This window comes from Myotis yumanensis, unplaced genomic scaffold (assembly GCF_028538775.1).
Source record: "Myotis yumanensis isolate MYYU_CA2020_CCGP unplaced genomic scaffold, mMyoYum1.0.hap1 SCAF_16, whole genome shotgun sequence".
In the NCBI taxonomy this organism is placed as follows: Eukaryota; Metazoa; Chordata; class Mammalia; order Chiroptera; family Vespertilionidae; genus Myotis; species Myotis yumanensis.
The window spans coordinates 12,445,897-12,471,279 of record NW_027223767.1 but is presented as its reverse complement, the minus strand read 5'-3'; the positions used below and the strand labels follow the sequence as shown (position 1 = coordinate 12,471,279).

The 25,383-nt window shown below is 45.7% G+C and overlaps 1 protein-coding gene and 1 pseudogene across 2 annotated transcripts in view; both read left to right on the top strand.

The window, feature by feature from the left end:
- Positions 1-25,383, top strand: part of DNAH2 (dynein axonemal heavy chain 2) — a 109,258-nt gene that overhangs the window by 70,699 nt on the left and 13,176 nt on the right. For both annotated transcript variants that reach the window (XM_070393625.1, XM_070393624.1), the window contains 17 exons: positions 346-450; positions 4,660-4,848; positions 5,052-5,137; positions 5,274-5,404; positions 5,556-5,705; positions 6,051-6,218; positions 6,478-6,638; positions 7,147-7,286; positions 9,104-9,236; positions 9,343-9,482; positions 11,175-11,385; positions 11,598-11,714; positions 11,839-11,980; positions 12,652-12,821; positions 12,979-13,095; positions 24,504-24,668; positions 25,221-25,346. In XM_070393625.1, coding sequence (XP_070249726.1) covers positions 346-450; positions 4,660-4,848; positions 5,052-5,137; positions 5,274-5,404; positions 5,556-5,705; positions 6,051-6,218; positions 6,478-6,638; positions 7,147-7,286; positions 9,104-9,236; positions 9,343-9,482; positions 11,175-11,385; positions 11,598-11,714; positions 11,839-11,980; positions 12,652-12,821; positions 12,979-13,095; positions 24,504-24,668; positions 25,221-25,346 — 2,451 coding nt within the window. The remainder of the gene's footprint in view (positions 1-345; positions 451-4,659; positions 4,849-5,051; positions 5,138-5,273; positions 5,405-5,555; positions 5,706-6,050; positions 6,219-6,477; positions 6,639-7,146; positions 7,287-9,103; positions 9,237-9,342; positions 9,483-11,174; positions 11,386-11,597; positions 11,715-11,838; positions 11,981-12,651; positions 12,822-12,978; positions 13,096-24,503; positions 24,669-25,220; positions 25,347-25,383) is intronic.
- LOC138994516 (elongation factor 1-alpha 1 pseudogene) lies at positions 18,561-21,049 on the top strand (annotated as a pseudogene).

Below are 25,383 nucleotides of genomic sequence, written 5' to 3'. Positions count from 1 at the left end.
GCATATATATATATCTGAAAAAAAGTCTAGAAGACATAACTAAATGTTGGTTTTTAACTTACCTCTATTTCCTAATTTGGGTACATGCATTATAATGACGAAATAAAAACAAATACGTCACTTTAATAATTCTAAAACGATGTCCCTAATCCCTTTCTTCGCTTTACCTTTCCCTGCCCCCTTACTCCATGTCTCTTCCTGCTGATTCTGTCCCTGTCCCTCTTCCCATTGGTCCCTCCGTGTCCTCTCGTCCTCCTGGCTCCTTTCACATCGTCCCTACTTCTTTGCCTCCTCTCATCCCCTCTTCTCACATGTCTCTCTGTCTGATCTTGTCTTGCTCTCTAGGACATGTTCCTGATGGCTGCCATGGGCCCTTCCGGGGGTGGACGGACTGTCATCTCCTCAAGGCTGCAGAGTCGCTTCAACATCATCAACATGACCTTCCCCACAGTGAGGGCAACTGGGACTAGCAGAGGGGGAACTGTAGAAGGCAAAGCCATCTGTGTCCTAGAAAATGAGGGGCAGATCAAGGAGGGGCCTGGGGACCCCTTGAGCAGAGCCGCATATAGGGAGCTGTAATATGTGGAGGGGAGACTGCCATCTGTAGAAACCTCCGCTTCTCCGCCAGGAGAGCCACAGGATGGAAGTATAGCTTACTGGCTCTGAATGTCAAGCCTCATTGTCCAGTGGGCAGAGAATGCAGGGGGTCCAGAATAGGCTCAGGAAGGCAAATCCTACAAGGCTGAGAGCTAGAGCATTGCCAGGATTAGGGTGTGGCCAGTGATCACTCAGGGCTGCCACAGATATTCAGTAATCAAGGTAAAGAACATTTTAATGCAATTTTTTTCAAAAGTAAGCGCAAAACTTCATTATGAACAAAATACAAAAATTTAAAATAAATACAAGATTGGCACAGTACCATGCTAAGCCATATTTGAGCCTGAGGCAAAAATAAAAATCAATAAATACTAATCCCATTTTTATTTAAAATGTTGGGATTTGTTCATCATAGGTATTTTGCATTAATTTAAATTTTTCAGATCATTTTTAAATTTTTCAATTACAATGGGGCCTTGACTTATGAGTGTCCTGACTAACGAGTTTTTCGAGATACGAGCCGTCTCTCGGCCGATTTTTTGCTTTGAGTTGCGAGCTAAAATTCGGGTTATGAGCCAGCTTCAGATAGCCCACCGCTAGTTGGCACAGCGAACGTCACAGTGAATGCCACAACATCAGCCCAGCATCACGTGTCTCACTCGTTCACTGTTGATTTGACATACGAGTGATTTGAGTTACGAGCTCCATCACGGAACGAATTAAACTCGTAAGTCAAGGCCCCACTGTACAGTTGAAATACAATATTATAGTAGTTTGAGATGTACAACCCAGACATTATTTAACTTACTAAGTGATCATCCTGATAAATCTTGTACCCAGCTGACACCATATGTAGTTATTAGAATATTGTTGACTATATTCCCTATGTTGTACTTTACATTCCCATAACTATTCTTTAACTACCAATTTGTACTTCTAAATTTCTTCATCTTTTTCACTCATCCTCCACACCTCCTCCCATCTGGCAACTGTCAAAATGTTCTTCGTATCTATGAATCTGTTTCTGTTCTGCTAGTTTATTTATTTTGATTTTTAGATGCAATTGTTGATAGATATGTATTTATTGCCATTTTATTGATCATATTTTTAATCTTTTTTTTTTTCTTAAAGAAGACCTTTTAACATTTTATGTAATAATGGTTTGATGGTGATAAACTGTTTTAGCTTTTTCTTGTCAGGAAGCTCTTTATTGACCTTCAATTCTAAAGTATAGTTTTTCTGAGTAGAGTAATCTTGGTTGTAGGTCCTTGCTTTTCATCACTTTGAATATTTCTTGCCACTCCCTTCTGGCCTGCAAAGTTTCTGTTGAGAAATCAGCTGACAGTCTTATTGGAAGCTCCCTTGTAGGTAGCTAACTGCTTTTCTCTTGCTGCTTTTAAGATTTAATTATGATGCATCGTGGTGGGAGACTCTTTGGGTTCATCTTGTTTGAAACTCTCTGTGCTTCCTGGATTTGTATGTCTATTTTCTTCAAGTAAGGGAAGTTTTCTGACATTATTTTTTTCAAATAGATATTCCATTTCTTGTTTTCTCTCTTCTCCTTTTGGTACCCCCATGATGTGAATATTGGTACGCTTGAAGTCCCAGAGGCTCCTTACACTATCTTCATTTGGATTCTCTTTTCTTTTTTCTGTTCTGATTGGGTATTTTTTGTTTTCTTATATTGCAAATCACTGATTTGGTTGTTGGCATCATCTACTCTGTTGACTCACTGTAAATTATTCTTCATTTCAGTTAGTGTATCCTTCATTTCTCACTGGTACTTTTTTATTGTTTCTATGTCCCTTTTCATACTGTTGAAGTTCTCACTAAGTTCCTTGAGCATCCTTCTAACCGTTGTTTTGAACTATGTATCTAGTAGCTTGCTATCCCCCATTTCATTTCATTCCTTTTCTGGTGATTTATCCCTTTCTTTTATTTGGAACCTGTTTTCTTTGTCACTGAATTTTGGCTGCTTCCCTATATTAGGTAGAGCTGCTACGTCTCCCAGACTTGGTAGAATGGCCTTGTGTAGTAGGTATCCTGTAGGGCCCAGTGGTGCAACCTCTCCAGTCACCCAAGCTGGGCACTCCAGGTGTGCCCCTGTGTGGGCTGTGTGCACTGTCCTGTTGTAATTGAGCCTTGATTGCTGTTGGCATCACTGGCAGGGATTGACCTCTCCAGGCCAATCAGCTGTGAGGACTGTCTGTGATGACCAGCTACAACTACAGTTGAAGAGCTATTGTGCAAGAGTCAACTCTATGGAGCAGGACTTACTTTAGTAGGGCTTTGGTGCTCATCTTGAGTATGTGTTGCTGATGGAGATGGTAGGGTTGTAATCTGGTGTGGTCTGAAACTGTCCACCAGGTACACTGGCTCTGGGGCCTCTTGGAGGCACAAAGTCAGCCACTGCCTGTGTCCTGCCTGGAGGACACAAGGTACAGAGTAATCTGCACATGGCTGCTACTTGTATTGTGCTTGGAGGTACCCAGGAAAGGCCAAGCTGTGAACCAAGACAGGCTTCTACTAGTGCTGGGCCTGGAGCCACTTAGCAAGAGGTAGCGGGTACATAGAAGCCAGATGCTGCTTGTTTGAGAGATTTTACAAAAGTCTGAAGCATGAGGCAAGAGGCCATTGTATGGGGAAGCCACTGGGAATTGCTTGGGTGGGCCTGCAAGTTGGGTGGGCCAGTGTCTCAGGGAATCACTAGGGCAGGGCAAACAGTGTGAGCCAGGTTGATGGAGACTCAGATATGGCTCTGTCTGTCAGTCCTGTGTGTGTGTGTGTGTTGGTGGGGGGCGCATTTCAGAAAAGGAATGATAGTCTCTGTCAGCGTTTTGTCTGGCAGAAAGCTGCTCCTCTCCAGCTCTCACCCTGATGCCAGACATTTCAGTTTCTCCCCATATATCCCTGGTTCCTCTCAAGCTGCTGCCCAGCACTGGAGCTCAGAGGGAGTAAGTCCAAGTAAGTCTGTGCTTGGGCCCTTTAAGAGGAACTGCTTGGAACCCCAGCAGCCTTCCATCTCTCTCAGCCTCAATATCCACTGGTTTTTATAGCCAGAAGTTATGGGGACTTGTCTTCCTGGCACTGGAACCCTGGACTGGGGCGGGGGTCAGGTGTGGGGCTAGAACCCCTTGCTCCTCAAAGCGTAACCTCCACAGCCAAGATATCCCTCCCGATTTTAAACTGACACACATGATGTGGGAACAGCCTATTCAGTGTCTCTGCTCCTCCTACCAGTCTCGATGTGGCTTCTTCTTTAAATCCCTCGTTGTATGACTTTCATTCAGCTAGATTTCAGGTGGTTCTGAATGATGGTTGTTCTATAGTTTAGTTGTATTATTTATGTGGTTGTGGGAGGATTCAAGTACAGCATTTACCTACACTGCCATTAGGAAGTTCTAATTTTGATTTTTGTTTGTTTGTTAATCCTCACTAGAGGATATTTTTCCATTGATTTTTTTTTTTTTAAGGAACAGTGGAAGAGAGAGGGAAAGACAGAGAGAAACACCCATGTGAGAGAAACACATTGATTGGTTGCCTCCTTCACGAGCCCCTCCCAGGGCCCAAGCCTGGGAGGAACCTGCAACCAAGGTATGTGCCCTTGACCAGAATCGAACCTGGGACCCTTTGGCCCAATGCTCTATCCATTGAGCCAAACTGGCTAGAGCCTAATTTTGATTTTTTTAAAAAATATATTTTTATTGATTTCAGATAGGAAGGGAGAGGGAGAGAGAGATAAAAACATCATTGATCGGCTGCCTCCTGCATGCCCCCTACTGGGGATGGAGCCTGCAATCCAGGCATGTGCCCTTGACTGGAATTGAACGTGGGACTCTTCAGTCCGTAGGCCAACACTATCCACTGAGCAAAACAGGCTAGGGCTGATTTTTAAATATTGCATTAAAATGTTATTTCTCTTGATTTCTGAGGAGGTTTTTGTTTTTTTGTGTGTGCTTCTTAAATTGTTCCCCAAGACGAGTGCTTCATTCACTTCACCCTGTCCCAGTCCTGGCTAAAAAGCTAGGAACCTGTGAAAGTTAATCAGAGGCCTTTTTCTAGGAGTCTCAGATCATCCGAATATTTGGCACCATGATCAATCAGAAGCTTCAGGACTTTGAGGAAGAGGTGAAGCCCATTGGGAACGTGGTGACTGAGGCCACTTTAGATGTGTACAACACTGTGGTCCAGCGCTTCCTGCCCACACCTGCTAAGATCCATTACCTCTTCAACCTTCGAGATATCTCCAAGGTAAAACTATCTGACTTGCCCCTTTTGCCTGGCACAGCTTTCTTACAGGTATTCTCTTCTCAAGTAAACCTTGGAGCTCAGTAGCATTCGATAGACCCCAAATCACCTGCATCCTCGAATGCTGCATTCTCTGACCTGACCACTAAAATTTCTGAAGGAAATCTCTTTCCTTCCTCCATATCACTAGCATGCCTCTTCCCCAGGTATTTCAGGGCATGCTCAGAGCCAACAAGGACTTCCATGACACCAAGTCCAGCATTACACGGCTCTGGATCCATGAGTGTTTCAGGTGAGATGTGCGTGTCCCTCCAGATCCAGATTTCAGCAGCCTTGCTCCGAGCCCTGCTTCTAACCCCACCCTGATGCTCCTTTTCCTAGGGTCAGTCTCCTTATTCCTAGATCTCACTCCAACTCCCTCCCAACAGAGTCTTCTCTGACCGATTGGTTGACACGGCAGACACAGAAGCTTTTGTGACTATCTTAAGTGACAAACTCGGCTCCTTCTTTGACCTCACATTTCATAATCTTTGTCCCAACAAACGTTCTCCTATCTTTGGTGAGCTGGGAGCTGTGCTACTATAGGCTGGAGACTCTGGAGATGGGATAGAAGGAGGGTTGGGCATGGAGACCTGATGCTTAGAGCTCTTTGGGGAAGTGTGGGGAAGACCAGGCATTTGAGACTCTGACCCTCTCTTCCCATGACCCAGGGGACTTCTTGAGGGAGCCCAAGGTGTATGAAGACCTAACTGATCTGACGGTGCTGAAGACAGCCATGGAGACGGCCCTAAAGGAGTACAACCTGTCACCTTCTGTCGTGCCAATGAATCTGGTGCTCTTCCGAGAGGCTATTGAACACAGTGAGCATTTCCTATCCCCATCTCCTTCCCCAGCCTCCCAATTTATGTGGTAGTTCCAAGGAAATATGGATTCCTTCCCAGGTCTCTTCCAGAAGTTACCTTCCTTCCTGGCTCCAGATGCCCTTGTGGCAATGGGTGGAACTTTTTCTTAACAGCGGTGTCTAACAGACATGGTAGAGGTTAAAAGTTGAATTGCCACCAGGGCTTCAGATACTAACCTCTTTCCACACCTCTTGGTCCCTCTATTTCAGTTTCATGTATCCCAGTCCCTAGTCTAGGGCCTGGAGGTCCCCTGAGGTTGCTCAGCCAACTCATTGCCCTTATCCTCCACCTCCCTACCCCTAGTCACAAGGATTGTGCGGGTCATTGGACAGCCTCGGGGCAACATGCTCTTGGTGGGCATTGGGGGCAGTGGGCGCCAGAGTTTGGCCCGCTTGGCCTCATCCATCTGTGAGTACATCACCTTCCAGATTGAAGTCAACAAACATTACCGGAAGCAAGAGTTCCGAGAAGGTATGGCTGGGTTTCTGAAACAGAAGAGGGGTTGGGGCTAGGAGTGAAAGATCAGATGCCTGACTTGCTGCAATGACAAGAGAGAGGAAGGATGGAAGCCAGATAGTGAGCTGTGCCAGGCCCATGTGGAGTATAGTGTGATGTGTATGTGTTGAAGGCTGGGGTAAGATACCTAAATCTTGGAAGAGGAATAAGAGATGGGCAGGTGAACCTGAAGAGTCTGTCTGTTCCCTTCTCCTTCTTTTCTCATCTGGCCCAGATATCAAGCGTCTATACCGGCAAACTGGGGTAGAACTCAAAGCTACATCCTTCCTTTTTGTGGATACCCAAATTGCTGACGAATCATTCCTAGAGGACATTAACAACATCCTCAGCTCAGGCGAGGTCCCAAATCTCTACAAGACCGATGAATTTGAAGAAGTATGATTCCTTCCATGCCCTCAACTTATTGATTCTTTGACCTTCCTGACTAACCTGAAGAAGCCCAGATCCCAGAATATGCTACTGTGCCCCCCACTCTGTCTACACCTCTCCCCCGACCCCCCGCCCCAGTTAGCTGGAAGAGCTGTTTCTCTTCAGTCATCTTCCCTCTAGGGACCCTATTGGGTGGAGCTACTTTAAAACCTACACCCTGTCAGCTGAGCCTCACCTGCTGCCCCCTCGGGTTCTGCCATTGAAGCCGCAGCCCTCAGCTTAGCCAGTGTGGCTCAGTGGTTGAGCATGGACCTATGAGCCTGGAGGTCACGGTTCAATTCCTGGTCAGAGCACATGCCTAGGTTGCGGGCTCCATCCCCAGTGTGGGGCATGCAGAAAGCAGCCAATCAATGATTCTCTCTCATCATTGATGTTTCTCTCTCCCTCTCCCTCTCCCTTCCTCTCTGAAATCAATAAAAAACAAACAAACAAATGCTATGTGGCTTCTGTGCAGATCCAGGTGCAGATCATAGAGCAGGCCCGGGCAGATCAGGTGTCAGAGTCCTCGGACAGCCTCTTTGCCTACCTCATCGAGCGCGTGCGCAACAACCTGCACATTGTTCTCTGCCTCAGCCCTGTGGGCGACCCCTTCAGGTAACTCCTGTTTATAGCCTCTCCCTCCCTCCCTGTGATAGCCCAGCACGTTCCTCCCCTCTCTGGCCTTCCATGCCTTCTTGGAGTAAGTCCCATGAAGAGTGCCAGTCTCTACCCCCTGAATGCCCCATCTCCTTTCCATAGATCTTGCCTTTTTTCAGGAAGTCTCTGCTATTTACATAGAAGTTGTCCTCTCCCTCTTGGTGTGACTAGATTGTGTGTGTTTTTTGTGGGGGGAGGGGGTAAGAGGGTGATTTTTTGTTTTGTTCTTAAATTTTTAATTGCGATGAAAACTGCAAAACATAAAATTTACCATCTTAACCATTTTTTAAATATATTTTATTGATTTTTTACAGAGCGGAAGGGAGAGGGATAGAGAGTTAGAAACATCGGTGAGAGAGAAACATCGATCAGCTGCCTCCTGCACACTCCCTACTAGGAATGTGTCCACAACCATGGTACATGCCCTTGACCAGAATCGAACTTGGGACCCTTGAGTCCGCAGGCCGACGCTCTATCCACTGAGCCAATTCAGTCAGGGCCATCTTAACAATTTTTTTTTTTAATATATTTTATTGATTTTTTACAGAGAGGAAGGGAGAGAGATAGAGAGTTAGAAACATGGATGAGAGAGAAACATCGATCAGCTGCCTCCTGCACATCTCCCACTGGGGATGTGCCCACAACCCAGGTACATGCCCCTGACCGGAATCGAACCTGGGACCCTCCAGTCCGCAGGCTGACGCTCTATCCACTAAGCCAAACCGGTTTTGGCATCTTAACAATTTTTAAGTGTACAGCTCAGTAGTGTTAAGTATATTCACATGGTAGTACAACAGATCTCTAAAATTTCTCATCTTGCAGAATAAAACTCCACACCCACTGAGTAACTTCCCATTTCTTCCATTCCCCCATCTCCTGGCAACCACCATCTACTTTCTATTTCTATATATCTCATCTAACTGGAATCATAGAGTCTTTTTTGTGACATGCTTAGTTCATTTAGCATAATGTCCTCAAGGTTCATCCATGTTGTAGCATGTATCAGAATCTCTTTTCTTTTTAAGGTTGAATAATATTGCATTGTATGTACAGATCACATTTCATTTGTCCATTCTTGTTATGATTAGATTTTTAAAAGCATTAGAAAGTAGGATGAAGACAGAACTTGTACAGGGAGGCAATGTGGGTTGCTATTTTGTTTATTTTCTTTCATTTATTTATTTATTGATTGATTGATTGATTGATTTCAGAGAGGAAGGGAGGAGAGAAATAAAAACATCAATAATGAGAGAGAATCATTGAATGGCTGCCTCCTGCACACCCCACACTGGGGATGGAGCCTGCAACCCAGGCATGTGCCCTTGGCTGGAATCGAACCTGGGACCCTTCAGTCCGCAGGCCGGTGCTCTATCCACTGAGCCAAGCCAGCTAGGGCTATTTTCTTTTATAGTTATGGTGTATTTACCATGTACCAGGCACTGTATTTTACATGTCACCCCACTGAATCTCCTAACAACCCTAGTTGGCATGCTTTGTTATTCTCATTTTAGAGATTAGAAAGCTGACATTCAAAAGATTAGTTCACTTGCCCTAGATGCACCCCTGAAATGTGGAATCCGGCTTTTCTGGCCTCAGAACCTGTTTCTAAATACGTTTTAAGTTTGCCCAGGAACTAGTTCTGAGAGGAGCAGAATCTGGACAAGGAGATACAGGAGCACTCAGGTTCCTAGAAAGAAGGTGGACCTGTGACAAAGCCAGTAGCTGGAGGCTGACTCTGCAGGTGGACTTAACTGCCTCTCAAAACCCCTCGCCAGGAACTGGATCCGCCAGTACCCAGCCTTGGTGAACTGCACTACGATCAACTGGTTCTCAGAGTGGCCCCGTGAAGCCCTGCTAGAAGTGGCTGAGAAGTACCTCCTGGGAGTAGACCTGGGAACTCAGGAGAACGTGAGACCCTCCTTCCCATCTCTCTCCACACTCCCTGGGCTCTCTTCTGTTTCCTTCTCCATTTGCCACCACTCTCTGTCCTATAGCCTTTATCCTTTGGCCTCAGATCCACAGGAAGGTGGCCCAGATCTTCGTCACCATGCACTGGTCAGTGGCTCAATATTCCCAGAAGATGCTGTTGGAACTGCGAAGACACAACTATGTCACACCCACCAACTACCTGGAACTGGTGTCTGGATATAAGAAGTATAACGAAGCGTTGGGGACATAGAGAGCCAGGGAGCTTGGTGTCTTTTGAGGGCAATTACTGAAATGGTATCATGGGAAATATCGGGAGCTGGCCAGGAGGACTGGCTCAAGGACCTGGGCACTGGTGTGGAATAGTAGAGATGCAAGGGGTTTTAAGTTTTCCCGGGAAATGAATAAAGGAGAGATGGATCCTCCAGGGGGGTGGCAGTCTCTAGAGCCCTCTTCACACTCTCTTTGTCCTTATTTTCTGGAATGATGTTTCTTTTTCCAACCACAATACAATGGTGACACTGCCACTTTACCCATAACATATACACCCGTCCTCTCCTCTCTGCCTTTAATATCTTCTAGACTTTCCACCATTCCCAAGAATTACATATTTATTTATTAAGGTGTGTTGAGTATTTTTATGTGCTTAACACAACAATAATTTGTTTTGAAGGATATAAGAGAAATGTAAAAAAAAAACAACAACCCTCATTTATTGGATTCAGTATTTTAATCAAGGGGAAGAAAATGCCATTTGTAATAATAATGATAGTCAACATTTAGTCCTCAATTAAATATGTATTGTTGAGCACCTGTTATGTGCCAGGCACTATTCTAGATACTTACAATATACCAGCTAGCAAAGTCAAGTCCTTGCCTTCCCTGGATCATATTTGCTGGTTACCATGCTAAGCCCTCTACATGCATTTTCTTATTTAGTCCAGAAAACAATCCTGCATAGACAGTTTTTATGGCTTGGACAATGTTAAAACTTTTTGAATGAGGTGCCAACATTTAAAACTCGGGAGCCTTAGAAAAATCCAGATTTTCAACTTCTCTCTGAAAATCAGAAATTTTGGCAATACTGAGCCCACACTCATTCCCACATGAAAAAACCAGGCTAGAGACAAAGATGGTCACCCTCTCAGGGCAGGTTTTTTCTCTAGTTCACGCAGTCCCCCTGGCTGCCGCACCCTGGGGGACAGAGGCAGATTCCCAGGGGGGAAATGGTGTGGTGAAAACGATGACTAGCAAGCTGAGAGGTAGAATAAATCAGAGGGATGAGAGTCTGGGAGCACGAAGTCCAGTTGGGAAGCTGTTGGCTATGATCCAGGAAGGAAAGAATAAAAACCTGACCAGAGTGTGGTGGCAACAGAAAGGAAGAAAGGAAGAAAAGACATAAATATCAGTTAAGATTCTTTGGTTGTAGGTCACAGAAAACAACTCAAGAGTGGTGGCAAATGGAGAAGGAAACAGAAGAGAGCCCAGGGGGTGTGGAGAGAGATGGGAAGGAGAGAGATGGGAAGTGAGACTGTCTAGGGCAGTGGTTCTCAACCTTCCTAATGCCACGACCCTTAATACAGTTCCTCATGTTGTGGTGACCCCCAACCATAAAATTATTTTCATTGCTACTTCATAACTGTAATTTTGCTACTGTTATGAATCATAATGCAAATATCTGATATGCAGGATGTATTTTCATTGTTACAAATTGAACATAATTAAAGCATAGTGATTAATCACAAAAACAATATGTAATTATATATGTGTTTTCCGATGGTCTTAGGCGACCCCTGTGAAAGGGTCGTTCGACCCGAAAGGGGTCTCGACCCACAGGTTGAGAACCGCTGGCCTAGGGAACCCCCCCCCTTTTCTGGGAGTCCAGCCTCTCCCCACACTGTGCTCGTCTGTGTCCCCCAGGCTGCTGGCAGAGAAGCGGCAGGAGCTGCTGGACCAGGCCAATAAGCTGCGGACAGGGTTGTTTAAGATCGATGAGACGAGGGAAAAGGTGGAGATGATGTCTGTGGAGCTGGAGGATGCCAAGAAAAAGGTGGCTGAGTTCCAGAAACAGTGCGAGGAGTACCTGGTCATCATTGTGCAGCAGAAGCGGGAAGCGGATGAGCAGCAGAAGGTGGGGGCCCCGGCAGTATCCTGCCCCCTCAGGCCCCTCTCCTCCCAGTGCTCAGCAGGCAGAGGCTTCCGGTCTCCCTCAGTTACTCTGTTGGGATGCATGTTCCATTCCTCAAAACTGTTGTAGCATTTTCTTTCCTTGGTACCTCCAACATCGTCACCCCCACCTCTGCCCCAGGCGAAGACAAACCCTCATCCTCTTTTCCTTCCTAGGCCGTCACAGCCCATAGTGAGAAGATTGCAATTGAGGAAGTCAAGTGCCAGGCACTGGCTGACAATGCCCAGAAGGATCTTGAAGAGGCATTGCCAGCCCTGGAAGAGGCCATGCGGGTATTGGAGGGGGGAAGACCCAGGAAAGAGTCTCTGAGTCCCTGGGGTTCTGTCCCCATAAAGGACCTGCCTTGCCACCTGAGTTGACTTTGGCCTGTGCCCTAAGTGAATCCTTTCCCCCCAGGCTTTGGAGTCTCTGAACAAGAAGGACATAGGAGAGATCAAGTCTTATGGACGGCCCCCCGCCCAAGTGGAGATAGTGATGCAGGCAGTCATGATTCTTCGAGGCAATGAGCCCACTTGGGCAGAGTCCAAGAGGCAGCTAGGTAAGCTAGAAACCAGGAGATAATGAACACCAATTCACCCAACGTTTATTCATCATCTGCTGTGTGCCAGGCACTCGGAGGGACAGAGATGAATGAGGCGTTGTGCTGACCCCCAAGAGCATACAGTGTGGTGGGAAAGAAAAGACATAAATATCAGTTAAGAGTCTTTGGTTGTAAGTCACAGAAAACAACTCATCTTAAATTAAGCAAAAAGAAAAAAAGAGAAATTGTTATAAAGATGAAGGAATAGATCTCAAAATCCAGGGGCAGGAATGGCTTCCCCTCACCTCCCAAAAGGTCAAAAATCAAAACCAAGAGTCTTTGCTGTTTCATTCTGTGGTTTTCTCTGCTTTGAGCTCTGTTACAAGGCACATTTGGCTCTTATATGTCTCTTGGTAGAACATAGCCTGCAAGCTTGAGAGAGTGGTGGTTCAGGTGAGATTGTTCGTGGTAAGTGATGGGAAATGAGGCTGGAAGATTGTGGAGGGTCCCGGGCCTGTGCGGGTCTAGAGGAGGGAGCACGGTCAGCAGAAGGAACGTGAAGTCAGTTATTCTGGCCCTGGGAACTGGGCTGAGGGAAAACAGGGCCACGCCTAAGCAGTGGAGATGCAACCTGGACAATGAGGGAGGTATTAGGCCTTCTCGCTGAGGCCCTGATTTGCATCCCACAGGGGAACAGAATTTCATCAAATCACTGATCAACTTTGATAAAGACAATATCTCAGATAAGGTTCTGAAGAAGATCGGGGCCTACTGCGCCCAGCCCGACTTCCAGCCTGACATCATTGGCCGGGTCTCACTCGCCGCCAAGTCCCTCTGCATGTGGGTGCGGGCCATGGAGGTAAGAGGTGGGGGGTAGGGGGAGCAGGGAAGCAGGCCTGGGGAGAGGGGGATGCACATAGGTGAAAGCTGGGGGAATGGAAGACCCAGGTGGGAAGGAAGGGACCGCTGGTGGGTTAGTGGGTGGGCGACCCCACCGCCTGGCTGTCTCCCTGCAGATGTACGGGCGGCTGTATCGGGTGGTGGAGCCCAAGCGGATCCGTATGAATGCTGCACTGGCCCAGCTTCAGGAGAAGCAAGCAGCGCTGGCGGAGGCCCAGGAGAAGCTGCGGGAGGTGAGCCTCATGCCAGTCTTTTCTGCTGTGGTCCCTCTCCTGATTTCAGGGATGCTTTGTTACCATTCATCTCTCCCCATCTAATTCTTTCCCCCTCTCCCTTCCTGTCTGCCTCCCACTCTATGCCCTGTTTGGATGGGCTGCCTCTGGCTATGAAAGCTAAGCCGACTGCAGAAGGTTACAAAGGCACAGAGGGCACTGTCCCTTGAGGAATCCTTGCAAAACTGACTTGGGAGTTGCCTGTCTCTGTCATGGCCTTGACCATGGGCCCTGAGATATTAACTGATGAAATCTGTGTGGCAGATCGGTCTTTGCTGGGAAGGGGGATGCGGAATAGGGCAAGAGTGTCGACATCACTGCTGTGGACCAGAAGACTGTGGACTGAGGTTGTCTGAGCGAATACGTAGGAGGGACAGTGTTGTCCCAGAAGTAGAGGCGCTTACTTACTGTGAACAGTTTAGATAACCCAATAGGTGATTTCCTGTAAGGTATGTGCACAGATAATTCTCAAGCAAGGCAGAAGGTAGAGTGCTATTATCAAGAGTTCAAAATTCTTCTAGCCTATCATTTAATTTTTCTATCATTGATTTAATAGGCAATACAATCACATGGTTTAAAATTCAAAATGTATAAAAGAGTATCCAATAAGAAGTCTCCCTCCCACCTTCTGCTCGCTATCTACCAGCTCCCTTCCCTAGAAAGCAACCAATATTACAAATTCCTGTTTATCCATCCAGGGGTGTTCTATGCACATATAAACAAATATATATTTTTAATCTTTTACATTATATATACTGTTCTGCACCTTCCTTTTTTGTCTATACATTGAAGATTGTTCCATATTGATACATAAAGAGTTTCTGCTCTCCTTTACCACTGCATGATATTCCAGTGGATGGCTATACCATCATTTACTTAACCATTTCCTTTTTGATGGGCATGTTCATTGATTCCAATTTCTTGATCTACACGTGTCCTCAAACTTTGCTGATGCTATCTTGAACTATATAGAAGTTTTAAAATTTTATGTAACCGAAGCTGGTCATACTGTTTCAAAATGTTTTAACCAAAACCAACTATGGAAATAGCCAGGTCCGGGTCCAACATCCTCAAATCAGATGAGGAGCCCAAGGGTTAGTGAGATTAAGTGACTGGCTCATAACTGACTGACCTGGGCTAGAACCTGCCTTTCCTGACTCCAAGGCCATTGCTACCGCAGTCATCCCAGTCTTTTCCTGTTGCAGCATCTTTGCTATTGGGAGTGAAGCTGCCCTTGAAGCCTCTTCTGATTCTGTTTGTGCAGAATCAACCAGCTGGGCAGTGGGCTTCTGCCTGCACACGGTCCCCCACTGCCCCATTCCTGCTGCCACTGTCACCTCCCAACCTCACATAGGCCTTCCCTCTTTTACTCTTTCACACATGAGTAATCACATGTGTGGCAATCTATTTGGAAAGGTTTCTCACCTCTGGGTGAATCATATCCTGGGCCAAATAATTAGGGATTATTTCCTTTATATGTAAAACATGGGTCCTCTGGGGTCAGCTGCCAGCAATGTCATTCATTAGACAAATATTTATAGAGCGCCTGATGTGAGGCCTCTTGAGAAGCCCTACTTGATAAGAGTAAGCAGACAGGGGACCAACACTTCTCCTTTGTCACTGTGACATAGGCTTTGACATGTAAGAGCCAAATGCACGTGCCCAGTATCTGGCACCCTTTCCCACCCATTTGCAGAGAGCACTGTGCTGAGGCTGGGCTCCACCACCGGCTAACTACATACAAATCTTTGGTCCTCAGTGATTCTCAGAGCCTGGAAATCAGCATTTTGAAAGGCTTCTTGTCAGAGCCAGCCAGAGGTGGGAAGCCTGTACATCGGCTCTAGGGCCAGAGATCTGATGGGCCTGTCAATTCGAATCTTGAGTAAGCAGTTTTAATCCTTACTCACTTGTTTGGGTCCCTGAAAATGTATGTGTCATAGGCCTGATTCTGACATGCAACAAGGGTTAGGAACCACTGGCTTAGAAATTGCCCTAGAGGCTCTCAAATGGGTCTATACAGAATCTTAATCTACTTCAAGGCCATTGTTTACTCAAGGTTGAAAATTCACTTTCTTTCCCCTTTCCCACTCCAAGCTATGTCACATTTCAACATAGTATATTGGAGGTTATGGAGTAAGATTAAATGATAGCATTAAAACACTACAATAACAAGAGTACACAAATTCCACAAATTTGAATATAACCCTCAGGGAGAAATTAGATTTCAGAGATTAAATCTTTGTAAACTAAAGTCCAAGTAAATTAAAATCTGAAATCAAATTATCTTGATTTTATGAGTTAAAAATCTAGAAGCCAACATTCTTTTTTTTTTTTAAATTAAATCTTTATTGTTCAGATTATTACATTTGTTCCTCTTTTTTCCCCCCATAACTCCCCTCCTTCCAGCTCCCACCCCACCCTCCACCCTCACTCCCCACCCACTGTGTTCATCCATAGGTGCATGATTTTTGTCCAGTCACTTCCCGCATCTCCCACACCCCTTTTTCCCCCAAGAATAGTCAGTCTATTCCCTTTCTATGTCCCTGATTCTATTATAATCACCAGTTCATTCTGTACATCAGGTTATTTATTCACTTGATTCTTAGATTCATTTGTTGATAGATGCATGTTTGTTGTTCATAATTTGTATCTTTACCTTTTTCTTCTTCTTCCTCTTCTTAAAGGATACCTTTCAGCATTTCATATAATACTGGTTTGGCGGTGATGAACTCCTTTAGCTTTTCCTTATCTGTGAAGCTCTTTATCTGACCTTCAATTCTGAATGATAGCTTTGCTGGATAAAGTAATCTTGGTTGTAGGTTCTTGGTATTCAGCACTTTGAATATTTCTTGCCATTCCCTTCTGGCCTGCAAAGTTTCTGTTGAGAAATCAGCTGACAGTCGTATGGGTATTCCCTTGTAGGTAATTGAGCCTCTTTCTCTTGCTGCTTTTAAGATTTTCTCTTTGTCTTTTGCTCTTGGCATTTTAATGATGATGTGTCTTGGTGTGGTCCTCTTTGGATTCCTTTTGTTTGGGGTTCTCTGCGCTTCTTGGACCTGTAAGTCCATTTCTTTCACCAGGTGGGGGAAGTTTTCTGCCATTATTTCTTGAAATAGGTTTTCAATATCTTGCTGTCTCTCATCTTCTGGCACTCCAATGACTCTGATATTAGACCGCTTAAAGCTGTCCCTGAGGCTCCTTACACTATCTTCACACTTTCGGATTCTTTTTTCATTTTGCTTTTCCAATTGGGTGTTTTTTGTTGAATCTTTGGTTTGATTATTGTACTCCTCTGGTCTGCTATTGGGTATAATATTCTTTATTTCAGTCCGTGTATGCTTACTTTCTAATTTCTTTATCGTAGCATCGAGGGTCTCATTAGTTTTCGTGAGGCTCTGCACAAATTTATGGCAAGCCCTCAAAATTGCGATTCTTAGCTCCATATCCTCCATTTCTGTCATGTTTTTTTGTCTCCGCATCTTTTATGCTTTCTTGGTGCACCCCCTTGTGGTCTCTGTGCGCAGTCTTGTTCTAGCCAAGCCTTAATTGTTGTAGTTAACACTAGAGGGATTTGACCCCCAGGCCGACTGGCTATAGGAATCAGCTATATGGAAAACGTCTGCCTTCTGGGGAGGCGCTAACCCAGCCTTTGCCTGAGGCGATCGGCAAATGGCTGTGCGCAGGGTTTGGGCGGGGCGGGATCAACAGGGCGGGCGGAGGGAGCAGTTATGGCCACGCTCAGTCCCGTTCCCAGAGGCTCTGCTTCTCAGAACCCTGGCAGCCGCTGCAAACCTCGGAGAGAAAGCTGCCCTCAGGTTCCAACTGATGCCGGATAATCCCGAGGAAGCCAACATTCTTAAGTTAAAGTCCCCAACCCAGCCTCCCCAGTTTCTTTTTTTTTTTTTTTTTAAATATATTTTATTGATTTTTTACAGAGAGGAAGGGATAGAGAGATAGAGAGTTAGAAACATCGATGAGAGAGAAACATTGACCAGCTGCCTCCTGCACATCTCCTACTGGGGATGTGCCCGCAACCCAGGTACATGCCCTTGACCGGAATCGAACCTGGGACCTTTCAGTCCGCAGGTCGACGCTCTATCCACTGAGCCAAACCAGTTTCGGCCCCAGTTTCTTATTCTGCTCAGTCTCCACAAGAGGGGTTCTCAGGATCAGTCTCAGGCTCCTCACATTATAGTCAGACCTGTCACTCACTGGAAAGGATGTGGTTCCTGTAGGACTTCAGAGGCTACACTTGGTCAGATTCAAGTCTCTCAGGAGCATTGCTCGAATTCAAGGAGTCAGTTAGGCACTCGTGGCTTCCACATAAAATTCCGTCCCAGAAAACCAGTCATTATTGCCCCAAAGACCAGAGTGGAAACTCAGTGGTATTTTTAGGCATGAGGATACACGGAGAAAATCTTTGTTTTAGCATCACCAGAATGTCAGTTATCTGGAAACCATGACCCGTGAACGTCACTAAACTGGGAGAAACTTCTAACCAGAGATTCATGTGAGAGCTCGAATGCAGTCACTGAGCATTTCCTGCACAGGGGGTGTTGGAAATACACATGTGCATATCTGCTTTTTTGGGAGGAGGGGGTTATTGTGGTAAAATACACATAAAATTTACCATTGTAACCATTGTAACCATTGTAGTGTACAAGCCGGGGGCAGGAACCACATTCACCATGTTGTGCAGCCGTCACCATTATCTAGTTCCGGAACTTTTCCTCACTCCAGATGGTCACCCTGTGTATGTCCTTTCAATTTCAGCTCCCCCTTGAGCTCGGGGTTCCCCGCTCTGGGTTGTGAGCAGGTAGGGTCAGCCCTGTATCACAGCGGCTAATATTGCTGCTTTCTTTGTGGAATTGCTGAGGTCTTTGAAAACTGCCTTTCAGGGAAGGTTTCAGCTCGTCCCCATATGCATCCTAACTGGAATATTACCATCAGCAGATTCCTGAACCGAAGCTGCTGTTGATGCTGCTGAGGCCCGTGCCCTGGAGCCTTGTGGGGAACAAGTCCTCTGCCGTTGGTGTGCCAAGGCATGGCTTTGCTCCTTTTGGAATCCCCTAACTTGCTCAGGGATGTTCCCTTAAGTTGTAGGTAATACCTGCATGCCTGCTACCCTGCCTGTACCACCTGAAATCGCAGCCAAAACAATAGTTCCAGCCCATCTGCCTGTAGACAAGCCACATGGATTCCAGGCTAGTCTCTTCATAACTGCCCGCTTAGCCTGGAGGAGAAGTTGAATAACAGGACAGCTGATCTAGTGCTGTCTACCTAGGCCTGGCAATAACCACTTAAAGCTAGGACCTGTAGACCCACAAAACCTAATGCCTTGCCAGTTAAAAGGCCTGATATTCTCTTTTTCACAATGGTTTGCCGCCAGAACATAGGTGTTGTAAACACCACAACTGAAAGCCAAAATGGGAAAGGACAAGCCTCATATCAACACCGTTGTCATTGGACACGTAGGTTCCGACAAGTCTACCACTGCTGGCCCTCTGATTTTCAAGTGTGGTGGGATTGACAAAATAACCATTGAAAAATTTGAGAAGGAGACTGCTGAGATGGAGAAGGGCTCCTTCAAGTATGCCTGGGTCTTGGATAAACTGAAAGCTGAACGTGAATGTGTGTCATCACAAATATCTCCCTGTGGAAATTTGAGACCAGCAAGTTTTATGTGACCATCTTTGATGTCTCAGGACACAGAGTCTATATTAAAAAACCATTGCTTTTTAACTGGCAAGGCATTAGGTTTTGTGTGTACTGCAGGTTCTAGCTGTAAATGGTTACAGGCACATCTCAGGCTGCTTATGCTATCCTGATTGTTGCTGCTGGTGTTGGTAAATTTGAAGCAGGCATCTCCAAGAATGGGCAGACCCGTGAGCATGCCCGTCTGGCTTACACACCGGGTGTGAAGCAGCTGATTGTTGCTGTTAACAAAATGAATTCCACTGAGCCCCCCTATGGCCAGGAGAGATATGAGGAAATTGTTTAGGAAGTCAGCACCTGCATTAAGAAAATTGGCTACAACCCTGACACAGTAGCATTTGTGCCAATTTCTGGTTGGAACGGCGACAACATGCTGGAGCCAAGTGCTAACATGCTTGGTTCAAGGGATGGAAAGTTGCCCATAAAGATGGCAATGCCAGTGGAACCACACTGCTTGACGCTCTGGGTGGCATCCTGCCACCACCTGGTCCAACTGACAAGCCCCTGCAGCTTCCTCTCCATGGTGTCTGCAGAACTGGTGGCATGGGTCCTTCCCTGCGGGCCGGGTGGAGACTGGTGCTCTCGAACCCGGCAGGCGGTGACTTTGCTCCAGTCAGTGTCACAGCTGAAGGGAAGCCTGTTGAAATGCACCGTGAAGCTTTAAGGAAAGCTCTTCCCGGGGACAATGTGGGCTTCAGTGTCAAGAACATGTCTGTCTCCCTAGTCAGTTGGGCTCAGTGGATAGAGCGTCGGCCTGTGGACCGAAGGGTCCCAGGTTTGATTCCTGTCAAGGGCACATGCCCACGTTGCAGGCTCAGTCTCCAGTAGGGGGTGTGCAGGAGGCAGCCGATCAATGATTCTGTCTCATCGTTGATGTTTCTATCTCTCTATCCCTCTCCCTTTCTCTCTAAAATCAATAAAAATATATTTTAAAAAATTTTAAAAAGAACTTAACATACCCCTTAACATATTAAAAAACAACAACATGCCTGTCAAAGATGTTCATTGGGGCAATGTGGCTGGTGACAGCAATAATAACCCACTAACGGAAGCAGCTGGCGTCACAGCTCAGTTGATTACCCTGAACCATCCAGGCCAAATCAGTGCTGGATACACACCTGTGCTGGGTTGTCACCCCTCACGTTGCTTGCAAATTTGCTGAGCTGAAGGAGAAGATCGATCGTCATTCTGGGAAAAAGCTGGAAGATGGCCCAAAGATTTTGAGATCTGGTGGTGCTGCCATTGTATGTATGGCTCCTGGGAAGCCCATGTGTGTTGAGAGCTTCTCTGACCCTCTGGGCTGTGTGGCTGTTCTTGACATGACAGACAGTTGCTGTGGGTGTCATCAAAGCTGTGGACAAGAGGGCAGCTGGAGCCGAAACCGGTTTGGCTCAGTGGATAGAGCATCGGCTTGCGGACTGAAAGGTCCCAGGTTCGATTCCGGTCAAGAGCATGTACCTGGGTTGCGGGCACATCCCAAGTAGGAGATGTGCAGGAGGCAGCTGATCGATGTTCCTCTCTTATCGATGTTTCTAACTCTCTATCTCTCTCCCTTCCTCTCTGTAGAAAATCAATAAAATATATTAAAAAAAAAAAAAAAAAAAGAGGGCAGCTGGAGCTGGCGAAGTCACCATGTCTGCCCAGAAAGCTAAACGCATTTTCCCCCAACACCTGCCACTCCCGTCTTACTCGGTGGTGGAAGAAAGGCCTCAGAACTGTTGGTCTCAACTGGCCATTTAAGTTGAATAGTAAAAGACTGATTAATGATTAATGCGTCGTAAAACTTTCAGAAAGGAGAATGTTTTGTGGACCATTTGGTTTTTATGTGTGTGTGGCAGGTTTTCAGTTTATTAGTTTTTCGAAAAAGTACTTTTAAATGGAAACAACTTTACCAAAAAATCAGTCACAGAATTTTGAGACCCATTAAAACAAAGTTTAATGAGAAAAAAAAATCTGATATTCTGTCCATCAGTGCTAAAAACAATCTAACCCCACTTTAACCTCGTCGGCAATATTAGTGTTGTATCGATAGCAGCCTTTATCCTGAGACCACTGCTGTACCTCGTGAAGGCCATCCTTGAAGCCCACATCTTTCTTTTGCCACTATTTTAAACAGTCCTGCTTCTGTAGGAACAGCCATTCCCTTATGGACAAAGACACAGTCATCTGCCAAGGTCAGAATAATTCAGGATCAGCTTAAAGCCTTTCACCCAGGCAAGATTAGTTAAAAATCAACCACACAAGTGTAAAAACCTGCAGGCCTAACATGAACCTCTAATCACCCAAGTCAAAACACCTGCCCATACCTCAAAGGCTGCTCATGAGCCCCACCCAAAGCTTCCTCCTTTTTTTTTTTATTTTTTATTTTTTTATTGATTTCAGAGAGGAAGGAAAAGATAGAAACAGTGGTTCTCAACCTTCTGGCCCTTTAAATACAGTTCCTCATGTTGTGACCCAACCATAAAATTATTTTCGTTGCTACTTCATAACTGTAATGTTGCTACTGTTATGAATCGTCATGTAAATATCTGATATGCAGGATGGTCTTAGGTGACCCCTGTGAAAGGGTCGTTTGACCGCCAAAGGGGTCACGACCCACAGGTTGAGAACCACTGGATAGAAACATCCATGCTGACAGAGAATCATGGATCACCTGCCTCCTACAAGTCCCCCACTGGGGATTGAGCCCACAACCCGGGCATGTGCCCTTGACCAGAATCGAACCTGGGACCTTTCAGTTCGCAGGCCGATGCTCTATCCACTGAGCCAAACCGGCTAGGGCCCACCCAAAGCTTCTTAATAGGTTTTCTGGTCTGCAAATATACTCTTGATTGGGTCCAAGAATTAGCAGCCTTCTTCTATGCATGGATTTTAAACAAGTTAAGAAATAAAAAGTCCAAAATACTACTTTTAAGTTGGAGAACGTGGCTAACATCTGTGGGCGAGTTGGCCCCACTAGTAGTGACCCTGTATTCAGACAGATTGACCGGGTCTCAGGCGTTGTGGGCGGGCAGAGTGGAACTTGTGCTCATTCCTAAAAGGAAAGAAAGGGCCTGAGCTCCGCTGAGCACTCCCAGTTGGTTCTTTCCAGTTTTACCAATCAGATCAGTCATACACCTCCCCTGGAGAAAGGGTGTGTAAAGACCTGCAAGGGAACCACCAAGATTAAAAATTATAGCAAACGTGAACCTTGAAGAAAAACTAAATCTCGAGATTATTCAGGTTATAGAGAAGAACTTCAAAAGCAAACCTAAGGAAGAAATGACATCCACAAAACAAAAATAAGATGAGAAGAGGAAGAGTTCAAACAGAGAAAAAGAAAGATTCAGGGAAATTTTAAAATGATCAAAGTATGACAGTCATTCAATAGAAGGGTGGGAAGATAGAGTCAAGGAATATAAAACAAAAATAAAAAGTCTAGCCCTAACCGGTTTGGCTCAGTGGATAGAGCGTCGGCCTGCAGACTGAAAGGTCCCAGGTTCGATTCTGGTCAAGGGCATGTACCTTGGTTGTGGGCACATCCCCAGTGGGGAGTGTGCAGGAGGCAGTTGATCGATGTTTCTAACTCTCTATCCCTCTCCCTTCCTCTCTGTAAAAAAAATCAATAAAATATATATTTTTTTAAAAAATCTAAAACATAAGAAAGCTATAACAGACACAATCCAACCAACAAGGATTTCTGAAAGAGCAAATGTGCAACCAGCGGGAACAGAAAAATATTTAACAACCAATTCAATATGCACAGTGACCTATCAGAGTGTGCCTTAGCCACAAGCAGCTCAGCCAGCCACCAGTTCATCCTGGGCACCATCCCAGGTCATACGTTGATGCTGTTTATGGTGTTTGATCTTTATAATCAACCTAATAACAAAGCACAGAAGACTGTGGGTTCTGAGTGGGAATGCTGTTAACTTGGACAATGTAAGAACAAAAGCACAGCTAAAATAGTTGGGAGGTGAATGCCGGTGGTGGGCTGAGGGAGAGATCAGGCAATGCTTTCGCAGATATTATAAAACGAGGTTTCGATGTGTCATTTAAAGTTATAAGGGTCACCAGTAGAACTAAAACTATTAGGAATAAAGAGAAAAGGGTGGTGATGTGTAGGCATAAGAGATTAAATCGTCATTTATCGTAGCATAAAGTCAATATAAAGAGTCTGAAATTGATAATCCAGGAAACAACAGTGTAGAATACACTTGTGTATGGAGATAATGCCCCTGGAAGAATATTCAAGCAACATGTCACATTGGATATCTTGAGAAGAGAGTGGGGTGGATGGAGAGCAGGGTTGGGAGGCAGACTTCTCATGACCTTACGTCTTTTGAATTTTTAAGTTGCTTATTCACAAAGTAAACAAAATTAAAATAAAAAATAAATTGCACCAACATGTGCTTATGCCCCTACAAGGACATTCATTGCAGCATTAATAGAAAATGTTGGCAAGACACAAATGTCTATCAGTAGAAGACTTGTTATATAAAATAGTGGTTGCCGAAACCAGTTTGGCTCAGTGGATAGAGCGTCGGCCTGCGGACTGAAGGGTCCCAGGTTCGATTCCGGTCAAGGGCATGTACCTGGGTTGCGGGCACGTCCCCAGTAGGGAATGTGCTGGAGGCGGCTGATCGATGTTTCTCTCTCATCGATGTTTCTAGCTCTCTATCTCTCTCCCTTCCTCCCTGTAAAAAATCAATAAAATATATTTTAAAAAAATAAAATAATATAATGGTTAAATCATACACAAGATTATTTTGCAGCTTTTAAAAACAATTATTCCCGGCTGGCATGGCTCAGTGGTTGAGCATCGGCCTGTGAACCAGGAGGTCACCTTTCGATTCTGGTCAGGGCACATGCCCAGGTTGTGGGCTTCATCCCCAGTGTGGGGCATGCAGGAGGCAGCTGATCAATGATTCCCTCTCATCATTGATGTTTCTAACTCTCTCTCCCTTCCTCTCTGAAGTCAATAATATTTTTAAAACAAACAAACAAAAAACACACAATTATTATTCGCCTGTCAGGCGAATACCAGGCCCTAGAAAAGGCTGGATCAGTCCTCTACTTCAGATTTAATGATGTATTTCAACCTCAGGAGAGCCCAGGGGGTGGTGATGAATTGAGGGAGGCTTCTCTCGCAGGTAAAGCTCTTCCCAGGTCCCTGTCTCTGGCGTGGGACCTGGGACCTGGGTCTTGTCCTTGAGTGGACTCCTTTTTCTCTCCAACAATTCCTGAGCTCGTTTCTAGCTTTTTCTTTTTCTCTCAAGATCACGTCTTGGGTATGGCTCCTGGGATGGAGTGGCAATCATTTTTGTGCGCTCCGATCCTCTCTTGCCAGCATATCTGTGTCATTTCTTATGCTACAAGAGGTCTGTCTCCTACCCAGCTTTGAGTTTCATTACTAAGTAATTTCTGGGCTCAAGGAGAGAGTGGTGGAGGGGAGGAAAAGAAAACTCATCACACATATTTTGTCTTTTTTCTCTCCTGACAACAACCCTATAGGGTAGGTGTTATAATTCTTATTTTGCACAGGAGAAAACCAAGACTTGAAGAGACCAATTTACTCAAGATCATGCAGCCACAAAATAGCAGATTGGTGATTTGAATCCAGAACGATCTGGCCCCAAGCCCTGTGTTTGATTCCTATCTCTAATTACTCCCAGGTGGCTGAGAAACTGGATATGCTGAAGAAACAGTACGATGAGAAGCTGGCACAAAAAGAGGACCTTCGCATGAAGTCTAAGGAGATGGAGATGAAGCTGGAGCGAGCTGGGATGTTGGTGTCTGGGTTGGCTGGGGAGAAGGCCCGATGGGAAGAGACAGTAAAGGTGAGATCAAATGTACCACCTGGCTCTCCTTCCTCCCTGCCAACTAGTTCCACGAGCTCCCATCCCCTTTAGGTTAAGGGACAGTCAGGGAAAACAGGGACAGCTGGGTATAGGGACATCCAAAAATAGGGCATGGGAGTTCTCCCCCTCCCTTTCCTCACATTTGGTGAGAACAGTGAGAGGAGAGATTTTTGGTACCATTAGGGATCTGCTGCTATGTTTAGGCAGAGCTACAAAGCACACACCGGGACCCTTTTACAGCACATTGGCTGGAGAGAAACAGGGCGCATCTTGTCTCTCTACCTCCAGTGAGCTCCTGGTGTCATGAGAGAGTTAGGCCTTATCACCAGAATGTAAACAGAATTGCTGTCAAAGACGGGGAACTGAAAAGTAATCAGAACCAGGTTAGGGCTCTCAGGGCACAAAGGTTTAGGAGAGGAAAATAATCTCTTTAATCCAGATAGTGCTCAGAGGAGAGTGCCTTCAAAGCATTCCCGTCTCTCCCAGTGGTGGGGGCTCTGACAGGCTCACTCCTCCCCTCCTGTCCTCCAGGGCTTGGAAGAGGACCTGGGCTACTTGGTGGGTGACTGTCTCCTGGCAGCTGCATTCCTGTCCTACATGGGACCCTTCCTGACCAACTACCGGGATGAGATTGTCAACCAGATCTGGATCAGGAAGGTGAGACTCAGGCATGATGAGCGAGGTCGTGGGCTCT